General features: G+C 46.2%; 2 protein-coding genes across 4 annotated transcripts in view; one reads left to right on the top strand and one right to left on the bottom strand.

The window, feature by feature from the left end:
* The window catches only part of LOC119376255 (sorting nexin-6), a 32,181-nt gene extending 15,562 nt beyond the window's left edge, over nt 1-16,619 (bottom strand). The window contains exons 1-5 of one of the 3 annotated variants that reach the window (XM_037646160.2): nt 16,314-16,619; nt 9,191-9,292; nt 5,028-5,138; nt 2,834-2,955; nt 1,311-1,434 (exon numbers count right to left, since the gene is read on the bottom strand). In XM_037646160.2, the coding sequence (XP_037502088.1) occupies nt 1,311-1,434; nt 2,834-2,955; nt 5,028-5,138; nt 9,191-9,292; nt 16,314-16,373 (519 nt within the window). In that variant the 5' untranslated portion in view covers nt 16,374-16,619. The other 2 variants (XM_037646159.1, XM_037646162.2) reach the window with 2 other exon arrangements.
* A 626-nt stretch (nt 16,620-17,245) lies between these two features.
* LOC119376257 (INO80 complex subunit C) lies at nt 17,246-19,969 on the top strand. Its single transcript, XM_037646164.2, has one exon. It carries the CDS (start codon nt 17,300-17,302, stop codon nt 17,705-17,707), a length of 408 nt encoding a protein of 135 aa, XP_037502092.1. The 5' UTR covers nt 17,246-17,299; the 3' UTR covers nt 17,708-19,969.
* Nucleotides 19,970-21,024: the final 1,055 nt, after the last annotated feature.

Raw genomic sequence — 21,024 nt, 5'->3', positions numbered from 1 at the left:
ATTAGAGAGGTCCACGGGGAAGACGAAGTGCAGAGGTCAAAGCTGGCTAAACAAGCAAATCCTCAGCCTGGACACTTAATGATAACACTACACTTGTTGAAGGTGTTGCCCTCACGTAGGCAAAGTCCTTCCAGGCTTTCTCTTTTAACTAACGATTGCTTCTACAAGCCTGTTTCACATAGCTCTGTAAAGCGAAACAGTCGGGACTTAGTAGTTCTTAATTGCGCCTGCAAAGATTCAGTATGGCAAAGTCGCAGTGTTGCCAACCACAGTATCCAACCACAAACCCATCGGTAGTCTTCCCACTGGAGCACCACCTGTGGCATAGGCAGTGTGCTATCCACTGATGAACTGACGAATGTGCACCGCATGGATGCAGAAGTAGTAAGAGCTAAACATCAACACAATAAAGCTGGTAAAATTGGCAATCGTATTGTTAACTTTATTATGCTGAAATTTGGCCTCTTATGCAAAGCATAGTCTGCAATGGATCATGTTTTTTACAGGAATGATGCAATACAAAAAAACTTACTTCAGTAAAAAAAAATTGGCCGCGTACCTGCTGCTTCGCTGCAAATGTCATCGAAAGACGATATGTAGTCTTCTGCCATTTATGTTTTGCCTTGCCTCAGACAGTGCCTCCTCGATGTTGAATTGGCCGCATCCAGTTGGCATTGATAAAATAGAGGAGGCGCTGCATGAGATATGGACGCCATCTGGCAGTGGCGTAGGGAAACGTGAGCTTGTGCAGAACCCAGGGCCACTGCCAGGTGGCGGCACCATATCCTCGGCAGAGGGCTTTTCATGCATAGCGTCGCATTTTCAGCGCAGCCTAAGAAACACTAGGGTCTTTAGGATTACGTATCTATGTATTTTCTAGTAAAGGAACACACCACCTAATGCTTATGTATTGATGTTGCGTCTAAGATATGCGCAATATTTGCTTTTTGATCGACAATGTTCACAAGTATGAACGCAGCTACCAGTTCAAGATGGCTGGGTGTTCAGAAAGTGCTTAAACTGTGGCCGGGTTGCTGAATAGTGTGACTGACTGACAGACAGACAGACCAAAATTTCTGCATTCAAGTACGTATCCCAAGAAAGACTATTGTCTTTTAAAAAAAAATCTATTTTTGAGGAACCTGAGGGCCGGTCACCATAGTATTTAGTTTTACACTGCATCAACACAGTCATGAAGTGGAAGGCCAAAGGAAGACAACTCAAACGCAGTCTTGATCAGTGTGAGCATAACTATTGTGAACATTTTGAAACCCGAGGCAATTGCCTTGAGTAGAAAGAAAAAGACTCACCTCTTTCTCGTATTCTAGGAAGACGTGGAAGTTTGAGTCCGTGCGGAAGACAGGGTGCAGGGCCAGCCGCTGCAAGAACAACTCGTGCATGGCCACCGTCTTCTTGAACGTCGCCAAATACTCCCTGAAAGCAAGAGGGATACACAGCGTGGCATACTGTAAGTGCACGCGCTCGCCACTTACAAAACTGCAAGATGGAAGTTCACAAGAAATAGAAGCATGCAGTGAATGCAACGAAAGAAGGGGAATTTCAAGGGCTCGCTTTTCTTTGTTAGACACAGCGTTAACGAGAACTAACAATCAGTCAAGACAAGGAAAGTATGGGGGATGTTATTTGTAGTAATTACGATGCAAGTGTGAAGAAATTAAAATGGACCAAAAGACAACTTGCAGCCCCTTTAAGCACACCAAAATCCAAGCGCCTCCTCTAGCATTCTGCCTCAATCAAAATGCGACTGCCGCGGCCAGGATCAAACCCACATTCTTCAAACAATAACTTCAATTTACCCAAATGTCAACGTTCATGGTGACAGACTAATTTAATTGGAACTAAAATATAGAACATGATCACCCTTGAGATTAAAGCTGCCCATAATTTCAGCCTAGCATGCAAGTTTTTTTATCACTTCAAGACATGTAAACCTGCGTGCATGTTGGTGGAAATCGTTAGTAATCCGATTTTCATTGCCTTTTTACTGAGTACTTATGTATAGCAAGCTATAAGTTAAGTTATTAAGCATGTATGTATATAATTACATGATTGTTTTTTTTCCTTAGATGACCTGTACATTCTTTGTAGCACATTGTATTGGACTGGCCACTAGCCACTTTAGGCCATCGGTCCAAATAATTGTGTTGGTACAGGGAGATTCTTTTAGAACGGACCAATTTCTTTGGGCTATGGTTTTGTTACAAAATATTCTACTTTAATGCGGTTTGCAGCAGAACATTACGGAAGGATGAAAATTTATTGGTCCGTCTCATTTCTTGATGTGCAACACCGATAGAAATAAAAAAAAATAACGAAAACTGCGAAATGCTATACAAGGATGGATGGCTAGCCCAGTGCAGCTTTCGCGTCAGGCAGCAGCGATGGAAGTTGGCGACATCAGGTTCATCATGTCACTTGTGGCATTTGTGCGCGCCCAGCATCCCTAATGTATAGAATTTCGAGGAATGTTGCAGTTTTCCTTTTTCCGACTGTTTTCTGGCGTGGTATGTCACGCAAATGGACATTGAATTTTCATCCTTCCTGAATGTTTTGTGCAAACCACATTAAAGTCGGATAATTTGTAACAAAACTACAGCCCAATGAAATACTAGCACAGTTCTAAAAGAATCGCCCTGTATGTTCAGTTTTCTTTTCATGAAAATAAAGTTCCATTGATTGATTGATTGAATGAATGAAACATGCATCCTTCGGGTGAGCAGCCAAGCACTGCAAGCATTCTACCACCGCAACGCCAACTTCCACCAAAGGATTGCCTCAAGTCGAGCTAGACAGGAGAAGCAGCCTAACTCACGCCTCAAGCTCCTGCTTCATTTTGGTGAACTCCTCCTTGGTCATGGAACCCTCGCCCTCGCCCAGCTTTTGAAGCTTCTCACGAGAGGCGTCAAAGTCCGGCCGAGGAGGTGCCGGTGGAATCTGAAATGCCAAACGACTGTTGCGCTTGCACTGTGCCCATGCTCTGTTTCCGAGAAAAAGAAACTCCAATGCCAAAAGCCCTGTACTGCGTCAACTGATACTACCAACATAACCGATACGTCAGCTATGCCTTCAAATCAAACGCCATTTGATATAGTAAACGAGGGGCCCAAAATTCATGCCACTTTCCTAAATTAACAGTTACATCAACTCAATTTCCACAAAGCTCTTTGCAAGCATGCAGAAATACGAAATGCTTGCAAAGAAACATTAACGCATGTATCTGGGCTGGCTACTGCAGTTACATCTTTTAAAATGACGAATTTTTACAAATAAAGGCACACAAAAAGATTCCCAGTATAGCGTGCTGATCCTATGGTCACGTTCCAGTACCCTGCATTGCACTGTCATAAATCTGTTTGCAGTTTAACCCGTCCCAAGACAAAACGACACTTTGTGCCCCCTTAGCACAAACCATTAACAAGATAAGTCTACAAAGGAATGACGTGAACCAACAACTATATGCAATTCGCACTCTGTACACAGGCACTCCACATTTGGCTACTTACTTGGTACTTTACATAAACTGGTGCGTATATATTGACAGTGCTCGCAAAAACCACAAAGGACATGCGAACAAGCAGGAGCGAAGCAGAGGTACCATTCTTGTACAACGCAGAACCTCAATTGCGCAAATGCCTCCTTATAAATGCTGAACATGAGGGCTCGCAGGCACGTGAATTTCTCATGTAAAAGTATAATAAAATAATTGTTGGGGTTTTACGTCCCAAAACAACAACATGATTTGAGACACGCTGTAGTGAAGGGTTTCAAAAAAATACAACCACCTGGGGTTCTTAAACATGCACTGTTCTCGCACAGTACACAATTTTCTAGCATTTTGCCTCTTATCAAAATGCAGCTGCCGTGGCTGACATTCGATCTCACAACCTTCGAGTCAGCAGTCAAACGCCATAACCACTACACCGCTGTGCCGGGTTATTCACGTAAAATTGAGAGGCTATGAAGACAATTTAAGTTATGGCGCTTAAAGGACAAATCTCGCCAATATTTCTATCTTGAGGTGTTTCTGTTGTTGGGTTTGGCATCTGTACGTAGACACCTCTGACCCTGTAATCGATGGCGAACGTTACCTTGAGGACATTTAAGGGGAGACGTGGGTCTTGAAAATTGTGTTTTTACTAGTTGGGTGAAGGGAATGAAATTTAATACACTTATTCAGTTTTTTCTGCAGATTCCAAATCTCGGAGTAGATTTTTGATAGCTGCATTATAACAAGATATGCTAGTTCTAGAACGTTTTCTAGCACAATCCTCATGGGGATTTTTGGTAATTCTTTTCATCAAACACAAAAGCAAAGTATGCGGCAAGATTGCCAGAAACCTGGTCTAGGTGATAATGCTATTTATTTTCTTATAATGTTTACCTAATGATAATTCTCGATAATCATAAAATGTATGAAGCAAAAATTTTTCACACATATTTGCATTTGTTTATTTTGCATTCGAAGTTCGATGTAATTAGTTACATTCTAAAGAAACTGAATAAAATGAACTGAATTGATAAAACAATCAAATTAGCATCATCGGCTAGACGAGCTCTCTGACAGTCTTGCCAGATATTTTGTTTTTGTTTGACAAAACAAAGTTGCCAAAAGGTACCTGTTCTAATGCAGATAATAAAAATCTAAAGATTTGGAATGTGCAGATGAAAACTGAATAAGTGCATTAAACTCCATTCAGTTAATCCAACTGACAAAGAAGTTTTTTTCAAGACCCACGTCTCCCCTTAAAATGGTTTTGAAGTAAGCAGGAGGGGGTCATCTTAGTTGGCCGAAACCAGCAACATAGTCACAAGCACAATGCGTTCAATGGCTCCTTACACTCTTCCCAAATAGTCGCGACACCTTCGAGACCTTTACTATCCCACATTATGGCTAAATCTGCTAACAGCAGAGTCTGCAATCATCGACGGCCGTCGTCGGCAAACTACGAACACAGAAGTCTCGCATGAAGCGAAAGAGAAACCAAACGTATGCACACGACACTCACGATGAAGCCTGCGTAACTTTCGCACTCCTCCAGGGCATCGTGGAGCCAGATGAACTCCTCGTGCTGCCGCAACACCGAGAACTCCGGCTTCTGGAAGTCCGACAGTGTCGTCTGCAGCAGAGAGGAGGTTGATGGCACGTGAAGTCAAGGAGCGAATTATTATAGAAACATCACAATCTAATTTCAATACAACAGACAGGCTTTTGGATAAGTTAAATTGTTCTTGCAGAGACTGGCATGTAGTGAACAAACACTGGCAATGTCGTTTTCCAGTAGTGAAAAATGAGCCAGAAATGGTAGGATGAGCTCGATGCATGTATTCTTTTAGGCTGGAAACAAGGAGGTGATGCGCTTAGCCCTTTCGGCCTTGGCGGTGTCAACTGACACCACCACACAGCATTTCCCGTAGCACCTCGGATATGAAACCAAAACTGTTCATTCTTGGCGGAATTCTTCAATGATCCCCACTGCGATTGAGACCAAAATTGTGACATGCTTGCGGAGCTGGGAGCCGCAAAGGAGAAGCTTGACCGAAGTCATGGGCGACGCCGAGGCGGGAAAGCTGAGGCGGGTAAGCGCCAATTTTGGGTCGATGTACCGAAGCTGTTTCAATGAGTATCACACTGAAAAATCAGACGCAGTTCACATTTTGTGTACTCTAGTGAGTAGCAGCAAAAAGGAAGCTATTTTTCTCATTGCACAACCGCTGAGCCCTGATGACCTAATTTGAATCCATGCTTATTAATCCATAAATACTTGCAACACTGGCTCAATTTTTCGTTTGTGGTCTTCTGAGGTCTTAACTATTAGGAAAACACGCACAAAAAATGCCTCCAACCAAAACAAAAAATCCAGGGCTGAAAGGGTTAAAGAAGAAAATAACCACACTCCATTCTCAGATTTTACGTGACAAAACTATGATTGCATACAGGGCATACCATAACAGCGAACTAATGGAGAATGAATTTAAAGGGGCCCCGCAACACTTTTCCAAGTATAACTGTCTAATGGCTTCTTTAAAGGGGTCATGAACTACTTTTCCAAGTAATGATCTAATAACCTCAGTATCGGAGTTTACTGCCTCCCGAATCGATTGCCGCAAAAATTTCTCGAATCCGTCAAGAATGAGCGGAGTTACGGGGATCTGGCGCACGCTCTCAGCGCTTTCTCTTCTCGTGCCGACGAGCGCACTGGAAGCTACATAGGGAGGGATGGCACGGGGGAAAGAAGTTACGTCAGCGCGCGTCATGAAACGCGACCGCTCTCCCGCTGTGATTCGCGTGCGCGAGTGCGGCTGCCATGTAGTGAGGAGTGCGGCGCCGGCAAGTGGCGGCACCCCGTGACAAGAAGCGCATCTGATCCGAATACCGCTCTCGATTTACGTCGGCTATCGGCCAATAAGTATGCTATGTCTCTTGCAACGTAAACTGGCAGATCCGCGACGTCAACGTGCAGACACCCCGCCCACCGACGAGAGTGAGAACCGGCCTCTGTTTGAAAAGAGGGTGCCTGGGGAAACGGCAACTTTGCGCTCCGCTTGTGGCCTTTAAGCGGCGCGCACGACTAATATTTGGCAGAGCAGTTCATAGCCGTGTTAGCTTTCCACAGGATGTGTTTTTTCAACAAGCCGAAGGGGTGCTTCATGACCCCTTTAACACTGCTTATTGCCTCATGATTCGACTGGAGCAAAAATTTTTAGACTTCGTCTAGTACGAACGCAGTTACAGGGATTCGTCGCATGCTTTAAGCGCTTTCTCTCCTTTCGTACCAGCGAGCGCGCTGAAAGCTACGCAGGAAGGGGGAATGACAAGAGGGCAAGAAGATGCGTCCCTTTGTCAGCGCACGTCATGGCCTTAAGCACTCATTTTTTCTTTGAAAGCGTGGCTTGCATTCAGTGTGATCGCGAGCACGCTCGCGGGCATGTTGGCAGAATCCTACAGGGGCCACAGTAACTATGCTGCTCGTGATGCTCAAATCATCTAACAGCCACGGACTTAAGTACATGGCGCAGTAATTTCGGTATATGGCATCATTCGTAGAGAGAAGAGGGAGTGATTGCTGCTTGACTGAGAATTGTAAATTCCAGGCAGCGTGTGCACTAGTATAACGTTTGGCCCGCGTGTTCCCAGAAGCCTCAACTACCGATCGGCAATTTTCTGACCATGCTGAAAACGTGTTGCAGGGCCCCTTTAAGTCTGACCACCTGTGATTTTCCAAATGTGCATGTTTAACCCTTTGAGGGTCGAATTTTTTCGCGAAATCCAGTCCAAAAATGTGTAATTTTTTTTATTGCTGAAATAAATTCTTCAGACGATTCTATTTAAGAAAAAAATTGTCTAAAATTTTTTTCGTGACCGTAAAGTGACAAAAAAAATCAGTTTTGTTGTTACATACATATGGCTTATTCGTAGTAAAATCAAGCAGAATCCTAAAAAAAAAAAGCTTCACAATTTTTTATGAATAAAAATTATCCATTGTATTAAACATAGCTCACAAACATACAAAAATAAGCGCACCAGAGTACATTTCCGGTAAAAAACGCTCGTGCTCGAACACTAAAAACTTTTCAGCGTGTGATAGTCTTTGAAGCATGGCTCCCCGCGCACGCGTTTCAGATGTCGCTCCTTGATCGTCATCGGAGTCTGAACACGTCAAAAAATTCTCGTCTGACGAACTGAAATCCAATGAATCAGATTCTGATTCGGCAATTGGGGAATAGTCCGCATCGGAAGAATCGCTGCTCGACTCACCGGCAGCAGTGCAACCGGCGCGCGCTTCCATAACGTAAGCGAACTGCGTCAGTGAGCGCACGGAAGAAAACTATGGTTCTGCTCCCGTCCGGAAAGCAAAACGAGTGAAAAAGCTACAGTAATACTTCATCTTATCGCCAACAAGACGTAGTTAGTTTTTCCGAGACCCCAAAACGGAAAACGCAATCACGGCGGCGTCGTTTGTGTAATTTAGCGCCGCACGGAAACAGATGTAATCGCGCGCCGGGGTGCAATAAATGAGAGAGTAACAAGCGGTCACCCTTTGAGAGATTAGAAACCAAACAGCCATCAGCTTTGCGGGCGCAAGAAGCGAAAACCACCCGAAGGACGAAACCGAAACGAGCCGGACCGCGTGCGCGCGCGAGACTACAAGCCGCCGCGCCTCTTTGGAAAAGAAAAAAAAGACGGAGAGACTTTGGCGTATTAAAAAAATTACACGTATTCCCGATGCGTGGCAGCACATTCCAAGCAAGAGAAATGGGAGAATGCACGCGTTTGAAACCGAACCGCGCCGCGGGCGCTCTCGGTTGCGCAAGCGATAGCCGGCGCGCGGCGCGCCATTTTGCGAAGCATAAAAAAAGCAACAACGGAGAGACATCGGCGCATGAAAAAAATTCCACGTATTCCCGAAGCGTGGCAGCACATGCCAAGCAAGGGAAATCATCAAAAAAGGCGCGCACTTTAAACCAGCTGCACCGCGAACGCGCTCGGATGGGCAAGCGATAGGCGACGCGCCGTTTTGGGAAGCGAAAAAAAAATACAACGGAGAGACATCGGCGCATGAAAAAAATTCCACGTATTCCCGAAGTGTGGAAGCACAGGCCAAACAAAAGAAATGATCGAAAAAGGCGCGCGTTTTAAAAATAAACGCTATGCCGTACATGTACGACGAAAACCCTTTGGTACCAGGAAGCTTCTGCCGTACATGTACGGCGAAAACCCTGAAGGGGTTAAAAGTCCACAAGCATTTCACACACACTGGCTCAATCAACCACTTCTTCAGCAGTGTGTTTCACCGCTAAATTCTCCAGGCTCTATATGTCTGGTTTATTCAACTAGCAGAAAGGTTAAAACTGCAAGCGCACAGCCTCTGACAACCAGGTTAGAACATCTGGGGTTTCACGTCCCAAAACGACGATACGATTATGAGGCATGCTGCAGTGGAGGGCTCCGGAAATTTTGACAATCTGGTTTTCTATAACATGCACCGACATTGCAATGTACACAGGCCTCTAGCATTTAACCTCCATCAAAATGCAGCCACTGCAGTTGGGACTGAACCCGCGACTTTCTGGTCAGCAACCGAGAATCATAACCATTGTACTACAGCGGTGGCCCAGACGACAAAGGTACGTTTGCTGTTTTTCTGAAGGGTCAATCCAAGATACATACCTTGGTGTGCACGGTGAACTTGACCTTGTCCCTTTCACTGAGGGCATCCGAGATATCCACGAGCAGGGACTGGTCTGCTAGATCAATCGTGTCTGACCGCATCTGCGAGACAGAAGAACAGAGTTACACGGGCGAGTAATATGTGCCGACATTTTTAAATGAGTCACGATGCTAAGGTAACCACGCAAAAGTACACAGTGACGAAAGACAAACACTTCTTCGTCCACTAACAGCTCTTAATACAGGTAAGACAGTTATTTAATGCACACCGGCTGCAGTGGCCGGGAATCAAAGCCAAACCCTCGTGCTTAGGAGCACGTTGCCACACACACCAACAGTAGCACCTAAGAAGCCACAATAAGAACACAGAACAAGCATTAAATGTGCTCTGGGCTGGCACATTTGAACAAATTCTTGCTGTACATTGAAGTCCAAAACTGTACACCGATCTCCAGAAGAGTACGGAAAAATGCCACAGCCCTTCTGGGATCGTGATTCCTGCGAATGAGTTTGTTCGAATGCAGTGGATGTAGATACCACTACAAGATTACCAGCTGGCCTGTTTCATTCCCACATTCATCACCACGGCAGCCACACATAAATAGTGCACACATTTTTTTTTACAGCAATGCCATTAAGAGGATTTCCACATCTAATTTCATGCAGCAAGGAGGGTTGGTACGTGATTGCTCAGTAGGAGCCAACGATGCAACACAACAGCATCCAAACCTTTTGCTTCGAAACCGTGCGATGTTATCAAAGATGCATTGCATGCATGTCACATAAGAAGACTGAGGTCTACTTTTCAACTGTTACTTTACTCATAATTCTTGTTTATCAAACTGCATTCAACACATTGCCCATGGGAGGTCACCTGCAAGATTGTGGAAGCTGACTGCAGTAGGCAGAATGATACTCAGCGTCTACTGGCCTCATTAGGTTTTGTTTAACAATCGAAATGGGGCTTTTCACCCTATCCCCATCTTTTATTCAAATAAAAAAGCATTCAAGTCACTCGCACAGCTCCACTACCTGATGTACATTTGGCCGGACTGGCAAGTCTGTGAAGGAGATAATTCCTTGACGCTACATACACGGCACCAGCAAATTTCACTGACACTGCAACATTGCAGTAATATCGATTCTAGATGCAGTGCTTCAAGAGGGAGCCTTAAACTCTTGCTTGCTAATCGTCGTACTTCCATCCGAAAAATGAGTGCTCAAGTTTCTCTGAAACATGCGCTAGTCAATATGACCAGGATACTGCGATTTATCTGAATTTTCGAGAGACGCGAATGCACAAGCAACACTGAGGAAGCAACGAGCGTTCAAATTCACGAATGAGCTTCTGATGATGTGGATTTGGACAGTTTATGATTAGAGATACTTAAAAGTTCACTTACAAAGAACACTGCACAACGAATTATAAAATAAATTTCGTAATTTTGTTAGGAATGGCCTGGACACATTAAAATGCATCGAAAATACAAGACAGCATTGGCAACGGTGCTACAAACCTCTGCTACAAAGCGGAAACTTCTTCCAAATGTTCAAATCTGGTTTTGAACAAACAACTTGACTCGCTAGTGGTAAGGTATATAGAAAAAGGCAACTTTTAGGAGTACAAGAACACTGACACTAGCAGCACAAATCATGCAGGTTGCGCTCGAGACAAAACAGTGATGGCGGTGCCCGAAAAACAGGCAAAATGTCAGCAATCAGTGGACCACATTGGCTTTCTTGTTCCGTTTAAAGTTGAGAGTTGCGGTGCACACCAGTTGACTTCAACGAAGCCTGATCTAAGCTCGTACTTGCAGTTAGATAGGAAAATATCACGATTTTATGCTAGGAGATCCCCGGCAAGTGTTTTTCTGAGATTTTCCGAGTGACTTCACCGTTAGTGCCTCTGCTAAGTGCAAACTACACTTCAAAGGCCACTTTCTCTACGATTAGCACAACAAAAAAAAAAAAACGGACTGCACTCAAAACAAGTATCAGTAAAGTATGGACAAGAAATCACATATGTTAGTTCAACAATAGTTTAACTACTTGCAGCAAGATGGCAAGTTGAGCCAGTTGGTTGACGTTCATGTTTGAAAATTTGGTTGAAGCGCACTGAAAAACAGACTAGAAGCAGACAGGACAGCACTTACTTACACCAACTTTAGACACCAGGCTGTCACAATGTTTTGATTACTATCAGCTTGTTTAGACGAGGAAAAATACTGCCTTTAACGCCCCCCAAGCCAACATACGGCTTGCAGACAGTACTGGCGGAAGCTCAGGATTAATTTCGACCGCTTGAAGTCGTTTAAGGCGAGCGCAAAGCTAGGCTCACGCGTTTCTCACGTCCACTGAAGTGCAACCACCGCATGTTATCGAACCTGCGGCCACGTGCTTAGCGGCAGGGCTCTGTAAAAAAAGGTGAATTGGTACGCGCACTCGCGTAGCAAACAGCAAGGGACGAAAGAACTATCGAGTTGCCGCAGCGACAACTAACACGTCGCATCTGGTGTGACACGCCCCAAAGCGGCAGCGAAACCGCCCCAAAACGACGGGACATTCGATAAAAAAAACAGTGCGGCAATACGTCTCCATGTAAGCACTGCAGTCAACACATACCATCGCGCAAGGGCGTTTGAGGTTTTTCGTACGCAGACAGGAAGCTGCCACAAAAGCGACGTAGGTATGCGGCGCAGCTCGGAGGCGGTGACTGTGAAAACAGCTTTTGCTAGAACGGGTCAACGCTCAATGCACACACATATGCGCTGTACGCGCCGTGCAGCTGACACCGTAAGTCGCAACGACACGCCTCCGACACCGAAAAAAAAAAAAAAGGGAGTGGATATTCGCCCGGCATCCGGCTGAACTGCGCGAGCGGAACTTGGCCGGCAGTGTCTCCTCATTGGCCGGCGGTAGTCACGTGGTTAATGCCGGCATCCTGTGGCAAAAAGCGCTTTGCCGGCACGGGTACTTGCCGAGTGTCATTTCGCGAGCGGCCGTCAAGCGAAGAGTGCCGGCGTTTAGTGAGAGAACAATTATATGCCGGTAGTTTGACTTACCCACGCCGTCGCCACATCTGAAAACGCACGCCGTGACGGCAACAGTTGTCCGGTTCTGGTTTGACCGGCAGTTTGCTTTTGCGGCCGGCCGTCAAGCGACGAGCGCCGGCACTTAGCGTACGGGTATTTGCGAGTTTCATTTCGCGAGCGGCCGTCAAGCGAAGAGTGCCGGCATTTAGACCCACGCCGTCGCCACGTCTGAAAACGCATGCCGTGACGGCAACAGAGTTGTCTGGTTGTGGTTTGACCGGCAGTTTGCTTTCGCGAGCGGCCGGCCGTCAAGCGACGAGCGCCGGCACTTAGCGCGGAGACAATTATTTGCCGTTAGTTTTACATGACTCTGGTTTTACTTATCCATGGTATAGCCTCCCCTGAAAACAGGCAGCTGTGACTACTACGACGGCACAAGTCGTCCGGTTGTGGTGTGACCGGCAGTTTGCTTTCGCGAGCGGCCGGCCGTCAAGCGACGAGCGCCGCGGCACTTAGCGCGGAGACAATTATTTGCCGGTAGTTTTACTTATCCATGGTATAGCCTCCCCTGAAAACAGGCTGTGACTACTACGACGGCACAAGTCGTCCGGTTGTGGTTTGACCGGCAGTTTGCTTTCGCGAGCGGCCGGCCGTCAAGCGACTAGCGCGGAGACAAATATTTGCCGATACATGTCAAGATAGTGTGACGGAGTCCCGTCACGTCGGTGACAAACATGGTGAAATAAAGGGGAAAAAAATCACCGACGATTACGATACCACCTAATATTCTGAGCGCAACTGTTTTGGTGTTATCAGTGCCCTCAGTGGTAAAATTCTTGAAGAAGATGTGGAAACAAAGCCAGATTTGCTGAACTGTGGTGTTTTGGATGAGTGCATGGACATTAACCTTGTAAGGCCCTTTTTCAGCAGTGATGCATGGCTCGCTATAATGAGCACAGTGAAGGTGAAACATAACAATGCACCAGTGGGAATGTGAACAGTGTCATGAAGAGCTTGAGAAGTTTGACTATTTTTTGTGATTGGTGTCTCTGCTGGTACCATATACCTTGCACATTGTTGAAGAGGCAGCCAAAAAGAAACTGTTTGAAAGAGACTGATTACTGGGTGTCAGTGACAAATGTAGTCAGTCTAATTTGAGTTTAACGTGGTAGGGCAATCAAAAGTTTACTTTTCTTGACCATTTCTATCGCTGTTCTCTTCGCAATTGAACTTTTACTATGGTAGGCAGTTTCTTGTGTTTTTTGCGGTCAAATGCTTTGGCCTTTATTAGTACATGTTTTTTGATGTTCATAAATCTTGGCAAGATTACATGCAAGTATTAAACAGGTCTGTACCAGTCCTTGGTGAAAAGACACCCTGTGGATGCCAGACCTGCTATAAACATCTCACCCAAATCTTGCAGCTGTGCACGGCAAGGGAGTTTAAAAGCGGAATGCGAAGTTGCGAATTTCTCAGGTGCCCTCTTTTCATATATATAGATGCCTGCTCACTTTCTTCGGTCTTTCGGATGCCTGCTGTATGGTGTAAAACAGATAGATATTGGCCTATAGCCATCATAAATCAAGAGCAACGTTTCGATCAGATGTGCTTCTTGCCACAGGGTGCTGCCACATGCTGGCACTGCTGTCCATAATCTGCTAACATTACATAGTCAAACTCGTGCATGGGAACTGCAACAGGAAAAAGCAGTCGTGCTTCATCAAACATGCTCTAGGTCATGATGTGTGCTGACATAACGTATTTCCTCAGTGCCATTCCTCCCTAGCTTCCAACGCACCTTGTCGGGATGGCCGAGAGAAAAGAGAAAGCGCTTAAAGTGCACACAAACCCTTCTAATTCCGCTCGCTTTGAAATTTTTGTGGCAGTGGATTTGCGAGGCAATAAACTTCGACCCTGAGGTCATTCGATTATTACTTGGAAAAGTGGTTCATCCCCCCTTTAAAGGATTTCATCCAGTATGGATTATGGCACTGATGTAGTGTCTCATCATTAAAGGCAAAGCACTATGTGGGGGAGGCAGCTAGGGCCAGCTTGGGTCGTGAAAGCAAGAACCAGCATCCAGACACTGAGGCTTTCAACTCCGCACAGTTTCAAAAAATTATTGCATCAGCATGCTCATTTCACAATAGGACACAATGCTCTATATATGAAGTTTAGTGTCCTGGGATGTTTACTGGCCCTATAAGCTAAAAATTTAAAAGTTATGTTGGTATTGCTGTGTGATGAGTTTTGTTTGTATTGTTGTTTTAAGTTGTGTTGGTACTGCTGTGTGATGAGAAGTTTGTTTGTATGTTTTTAAGTTGTGTTTGTACTGCTGTGTGATAAGCTTTGTATACTTAGTGTCTTAAAATTCCTAAGATACCTGAATGTCACAATAAACTGCGTTGCTATCTGGCACCTGCAACCCCATTTGTACATAGAATGAGAGATGTTCATCTAGCCTGAAACCTGCTTTGCAAAGCTCAGTGTGTTCATTATGCTTAACACCTGCATGAAGCATTATACATCTTTATTCTACGCATCCAAAAGCTACCAGTGGCACTCATTGAATGATGGTAATATGTCATACGATGGTCGCAATGTTCAATAGAAAACACTGATACACCAGTATGCATGCAGAAATGACCAATCATATATATGACCAGTGTGTTTAAAAAAAAGAGTAACTGTTAAAATGACACTACTGCATTTTATGAAGATCCCATAAACCAACAAAAGACTAAAAACCTATAGACTAATACACCATAGAAATGGCCAATCAGACTGATTGAAAAACTGTTAGCACTGGTAAGACCCTGTATCAGTGTGATACAAGACTGGTAAAACTGACAAGAAACTGTATCAGACTGATACGGATGTCTATCAGAACTGATAGGACTTTGTATCAGTCTTATACAAGACTATGGCAACTGATAGGAAACTGTATCAGACTGATACAGACCTCTATCAGAATTTTTGCTAGGGGCACAACCGGACGACTTGTGCCGTCGTAGTAGTCACAGCCTGTTTTCAGGGGAGGCTATACCATGGATAAGTAAAACTACCGGCAAATAATTGTCTCCGCGCTAAGTGCCGGCGCTCGTCGCTTGACGGCCGGCCGCTCGTGAAAGCAAACTGCCGGTCAAACCACAACCAGACAACTCTGTTGCCATCACGGCGTGCGTTCTCAGACGTGGCGACGGCGTGGGTCTATGCCGGCACTCTTCGCTTGACGGCCGCTCGCGAAATGAAACTCGCAAATACCCGTGCGCTAAGTGCCGGCGCTCGTCGCTTGACGCGTCCGGCCGCAAAAGCAAACTGCCGGTCAAACCAGAACCGGACAACTGTTGCTGTCACGGCGTGCGTTTTCAGATGTGACGACGGCGTGGGTAAGTCAAAGTACCGGCATATAATTGTTCCCTCACTAAATGCCGGCACTCTTCGCTTGACGGCCGCTCGCGAAATGACACTCGGCAAATACCCGTGCCGGCAAAGCACTTTTTGCCACAGGATGCCGGCATTAACCACGTGACTACCGCCGGCCAATGAGGAGACACTGCGGCCAAGTTCCGCTCGCGCAGTTCAGCCGGATGCCGGGCGAATATCCACTCCCAAAAAAAAATGTACGGGCGAAATGCGCAGCCACAAGAAGAAAACACTGCAAGCCCATACCGACAAACGCGCAATGCCGGCCGGCGCTTCCGACAACCAAGTAGATTGGGCGCTTCCTGAACGTTACTAAGCAGACTAACGGGTGCTATGCTCAAGGAATAGAAAGGCTAAACTGCATCGCAAATTTCAGGGCGGTGAATTGAAGCACAAGGTGTTGACGAGCTTGCGAAAGTGACACGCTTGCCAACGGCGCGTTAGGCAAGCTCGCACGGAGTGCGAAATGTCGAGTGGTACCCCGAAAATCTGACAAAACGGTCGAGATGAAATGCGGCGAGGAACTTACGCGGCGGTCGCAGGCGTGAGAGACCCAGACTCGCGACACGTCCCAGGCTGGTAGGCCTAACATGCTCATCGCGTTTTCCCAACTGTCACGGCTGCTGCTGGATGAAGTGCCTGTCGCGTACTGCCGCCGAGCTTACCTTGAGCGAGGTGTCCGCCGAATTTGCCGTGTCATCGGTGCCGTCCTGAAGAGTCATCATCACGGCGCGATGACGAAGCAGACAGCCACCACGATCTGGCGCGACGAGTTGGGACCGCTCAGCGCCGCCGGTCTGCTGTGTGTTCGAAAACGCCCACTCACACCCCCCGCCGGTGTCACATGGCCCAATGGATGGGCCGTCCCGGCGACTGATAGTAGGAGTACGCGAGGATCCACAGGTGCTACGAGACTCGCGAACGGCCTCTTCCGTGAAGGCGCCGTGAAACACACAACGCTAGCGCCGGGAGTACGATTCCCGAAATCTGCGACGTTTCTGGCTATGGCTCTTCCAAAACGATGTTCAGTTCACGCCCCAACAACTCAACAACAACAAAATACTCTTTATTCAAGAGAGTCGACGATCTCATCACCATAAATAGCGCATATTTCGGGACTAGCATACGCCAGTTCGGTTTTTGGGCGAGGAAATCCGCGTGGAATAAACGTTTTCGCTGCTCTCTGGAAGGCCGCAGCAAAAAATTGGATTTCCGTGCAGCTGTCCGTGCTCTCAACCAGTGGCCAGTCACGAGTCAACACGATGCCGACTCGATCCGAAAAACAGTTCGCTTCAATCTACAGTGTTCTACTTCAATCCAAGCCGAGGTCAAAGCCGAATACGAGTGTACGATTAGGTATTACCGTATTACCAGATGTTCTCTGGTATTATGACGATTGTTGGTCACAGAGCCGTATATTGTATTGGTTGGTCACGGCCACAACGATATTCCCCAGTGTAGGAATTGTCGGCGTTGTTGATCGAGTGATTCGCTATCACAGCCCTCATTTAGTGTGACTGTAGCTGCCGCCAGCGCGAGTCTTCATATAAAGTGTTTCGCATTTCGAACTCGTTAGTGGGTGTGCATTGACCTCCCTTCAGTGGGCTCCTAGATCTTTCCCCCCTCCTCGCTGTGTGTGAACCCGTAAGCCATGGGCAAGAAACGTCCCAGACCCGAGCCGGAGAAGAAGGAGGAAGAGATGGACCGGCCCAGCACTTCCAAGGAGCCTTCAACGAGCTCCAAGCAACCTTCCGCGCCGCAGCAGTCGCAGTCTTCGTCGACCTCTACCAAGAGCAAGCCTCGCGTTTGGAAGAGCCTGAAGCAGGTGGTGACGGCCGAGCGTCTCCAACCGGGAGCCTACGCGGCGCTCGAGGCGGCGCCCTCGCTGCGTCCCTGGCGCAAGTACTCTGACCTGACGGGCCTCGTGGCGCCGTACACGGACCCCAAGACCAAGCTGCGCTACGCCAACAGGCACGAGTACGCGCGACTGCGCCTGCTCACCGCCGACCAGGTCAACGGGTATCTGGTGCTCAGGAGGGCCGCGCTGCCCGTGACGTAGACTCGCTTAACTCACAGTGCACCATTGCCGTTGCCTCGTTGCTTGACTTCTAGCCTGTGTTCACCGTTTGCCCGTGCGACATACACGACTTATCGGAAGGACGTCGTGTGCGATCGGCCGACGGAAAGCTGTCGTTTTGTTTGTTTTGAAACCCTGTCTCATCCGACCGCGCGCGTTTGCATGCGCGTACGAGTCTTCATATAAAGTGTTTCGCATTTCGAACTCGTTAGTGGGTGTGCATTGACCTGCCCCCCCCCCCCCCTACTCAAAGTACGTAGTACATACCACCCGTTGTCACGACATAAATAAAAAGGGGATGTAGTGCATGTGCGTCTATTACATAAGAACGGAGACGCTGCAAGTACGTGGCAGGACTTGCGAAAAACTTATTTGACTGGTCTGTGCTGTGCCCATGCATTCAATGTAATAACACCATCCAGTTTGCCTGTCGGTATTAAAAATGCTGTACTTTTACTCACACCTGAAGAGTTCGCCATCACCTTATTCCGTAAAGTTGTAGACGTGGACATTTAAAGCGCAGTAAATTCACCACAGTAAGGTTCAAACAACGGGCAGCACGGGATCATGAACGACGGAAGCTTGCCCCTCGCGAGCACTCTTTCTCATTTGGTTCTTCTTGACCTGTCGTCCTTTGTCCCGCACTCCCAATTCTTCGAATTCTGTGTGCATTCGCATGCATTTTATTGTTTTGTGTTCTTGAATTTTTCCGTGTAGTTATGCCAGTGTGATTTACACACTCACAGGTTTTTGTACATGGTACAGGTGCTCACGAGAGTGGTGGAACATCGTGTTTATATTGTGCAATAGCTGTGTGCTAGTCCAGACACACATGTGCGGATGAAAATTGACTGTTATCTTGGTTGGTTGGTCAGACGTGGACTGTGAATCAAACAAGCACCAATAGACCGACATGCTTCCCCGACGTCAGCTTCATGAAGATGCAAAAAGGCACTTGTAAAGTATATCCAAGAAAGGTAGATTTTTCTTTATGCACGTGTTCTGCAGGCACCTTTTCTCCAGCACATTCACTAACTGGCTGTTCAACTTTTCTTAGAAGGCACTGAGATCGGGCTAGTTGGTACTGATCCATAGTTCCTGTAAGCGCGAAGGACAGGTCCTGTGTCCTTCGATTGTGTTACGTGTCCTTCGCGCTTACAGAAACTATGGATTTTTCGTGGTCATTGGAAACTTATTCTTACATTGCAGCCTTACCAATTGGTCTCTGTTTGAACGCTGGAAAAACAATTTAATGTACGTATTCCGAAATCTGGCTTTACCCACGGCTGTCGATGATACTAAATGCAAGCGAATGCACGTAAACACGAAAAGATGCAGTGCTCTGTGAGGATGCCAGCAGAACGGATGCCAGCAGACAGTGACAGCACCACTATCGCAATTGCAACAAATGCTGGCAAGAAAACCGCAATTGCCACTTTTTCTTTGACTGTACAACTTAAAACTAGGCGGCAGCCACTGCGGCACTACTTCTCGCACACAAGCGAACGACTTCTTTGCACTTCTTTGAGTTTAACGAGACGGATAAGCACCACACACCAAATGCAAAGAATAAGCGGTCCATTTGGGTATTTGGTCCGAGTTGCCGTTTCAATGTCATGTGAGCTTCCGGGCTGACTGATTTCCTGCGCACCCGGTGCACTCAGTTTCGGTATCCCATTGATCGGGATCTTGAATTTTGGGGATTATTATCTCAAACTATGTGCATTTTTTTCAATTAAAAAAAATGGTCATGTCGTAAGTTGTCACGCTCTACAGCTCTTACATATAAACAACAGCCCTTAAATGAATAATTAAAAAGTTAATTAGTGAAGTTTTGTTAATTACTTATTTGAATGGAACTTTAAGTATCGCAATGTTTTTCCACCTCGACGTAGAGTTCATTTACGAAGATGACAGGGGTCTCATTATCATACCATCTTTATTAAATATGTGTATTGCCTAAGAAAACATCCTGTATACAATTGCTATTTCTGTATGTGACACCAACGGCAGAGGATGCAATTACTCGGCAATTCCAGTGACAAATGGAGCTGGTGCTTTATACGTCACAATTTCATTGCACTTGTCTCATTTTACACAATTACGGCTTTTTCACACGGGCCATATGTAGCAGCCGCTGGAGTCGGTGGCCTATAGCAAATTGCACTCGTGAGATTGCCAAAGGTGGTTTACCATTTTCGCAGCGGTTGTAACACTTCGGCACGCAACAACCTGTCATAGTGAAAGAGCTGTCGGTGTGTCGTATTACATTGGATCTACAATTCACCAAAGAATAAACATGCTACTGCACGTCTCTCAACCAGCAGTATTGTGGAAGCAGCAGCAAAAGTTTTCAAAAAAGAAAAAGCCCGGCAGCATATGTTACACTCGTAACACTTGGAGGCGAAAGACTGCTGCGTAGATGGAAATGCATTAAGGGACTGACAACTGATTTTTTCGAGCCAGTTTTTTACCGTTTTTTACAGGTGGTAACCAGAAAATCATGACATGCATGTCATGAAAGGTATGATTTACATGCCATTTGCTGCCAGTTTGCTAGTTTGGTATACACCAAAATTGGTATTGCGCCACGTTGCTGTATGACGAACATAAATGGCAGGTGCTTACATGAAAATAATGACATGCATGTCATGTATGACGACTTGCATGTCACGCTCGTGGTGCGCTCATGGCCATTCAGCTAGCTTGATATACAACAAGATTGGTATTGCGTGACGCAGGGGCGTAGCCAGAAATTTTTTTCAGGGGGGGGGTTCAAGCATACTTTATGTATGTTCGTGCGTGCGTTTGTATGTGTGCATGTATATATACACATGCAAAATTGAAAAATTTCGGGGGGGGGCTTGAAACCCCCAACTGCCCCCCCCCCCCCTTGGCTACGCCCCTGGCGTGACGTGACTTTATGACGAACACAAATTACAGGTGGTAACATGAAAATCGCAATATGCATGTCACGTAAGGCATGATTTACATGCAACACTTGCGGTGCGCTCGCGGCCAGTTTTCTAGCTTGATATACTCCAAAATCGGTATTGCGCGACGTGACTGTATGACGAACATAAATGACAGGTGGTAACATGAAAATCGTGACATGCATGTCATATAAGGCATGATTCACATGCCAAGCTCATGTTGCGCTCGCGGCCATTTTGCTATTGGTATTGCACGACGTGACTGTACAATGAACATAAATTATGGGTAGTAATACGAAAATAATGACATGCGTATTATATATGGCATGACTTACATGACACGCTTATGGAACACTCGCGGCCGGT

This window comes from Rhipicephalus sanguineus, unplaced genomic scaffold (genome assembly GCF_013339695.2).
Source record: "Rhipicephalus sanguineus isolate Rsan-2018 unplaced genomic scaffold, BIME_Rsan_1.4 Seq1138, whole genome shotgun sequence".
Classification (NCBI taxonomy): domain Eukaryota; kingdom Metazoa; phylum Arthropoda; class Arachnida; order Ixodida; family Ixodidae; genus Rhipicephalus; species Rhipicephalus sanguineus.
Note: the sequence above shows the minus strand (reverse complement) of the source record. Positions and strands in the feature narration are given on the sequence as shown.

Coding starts and splice junctions, on each gene's coding strand:
- LOC119376257 (XM_037646164.2), top strand. CDS start 17,300: ATGGGCAAGAAACGTCCCAGACCCGAGCCGGAGAAGAAGGAGGAAGAG.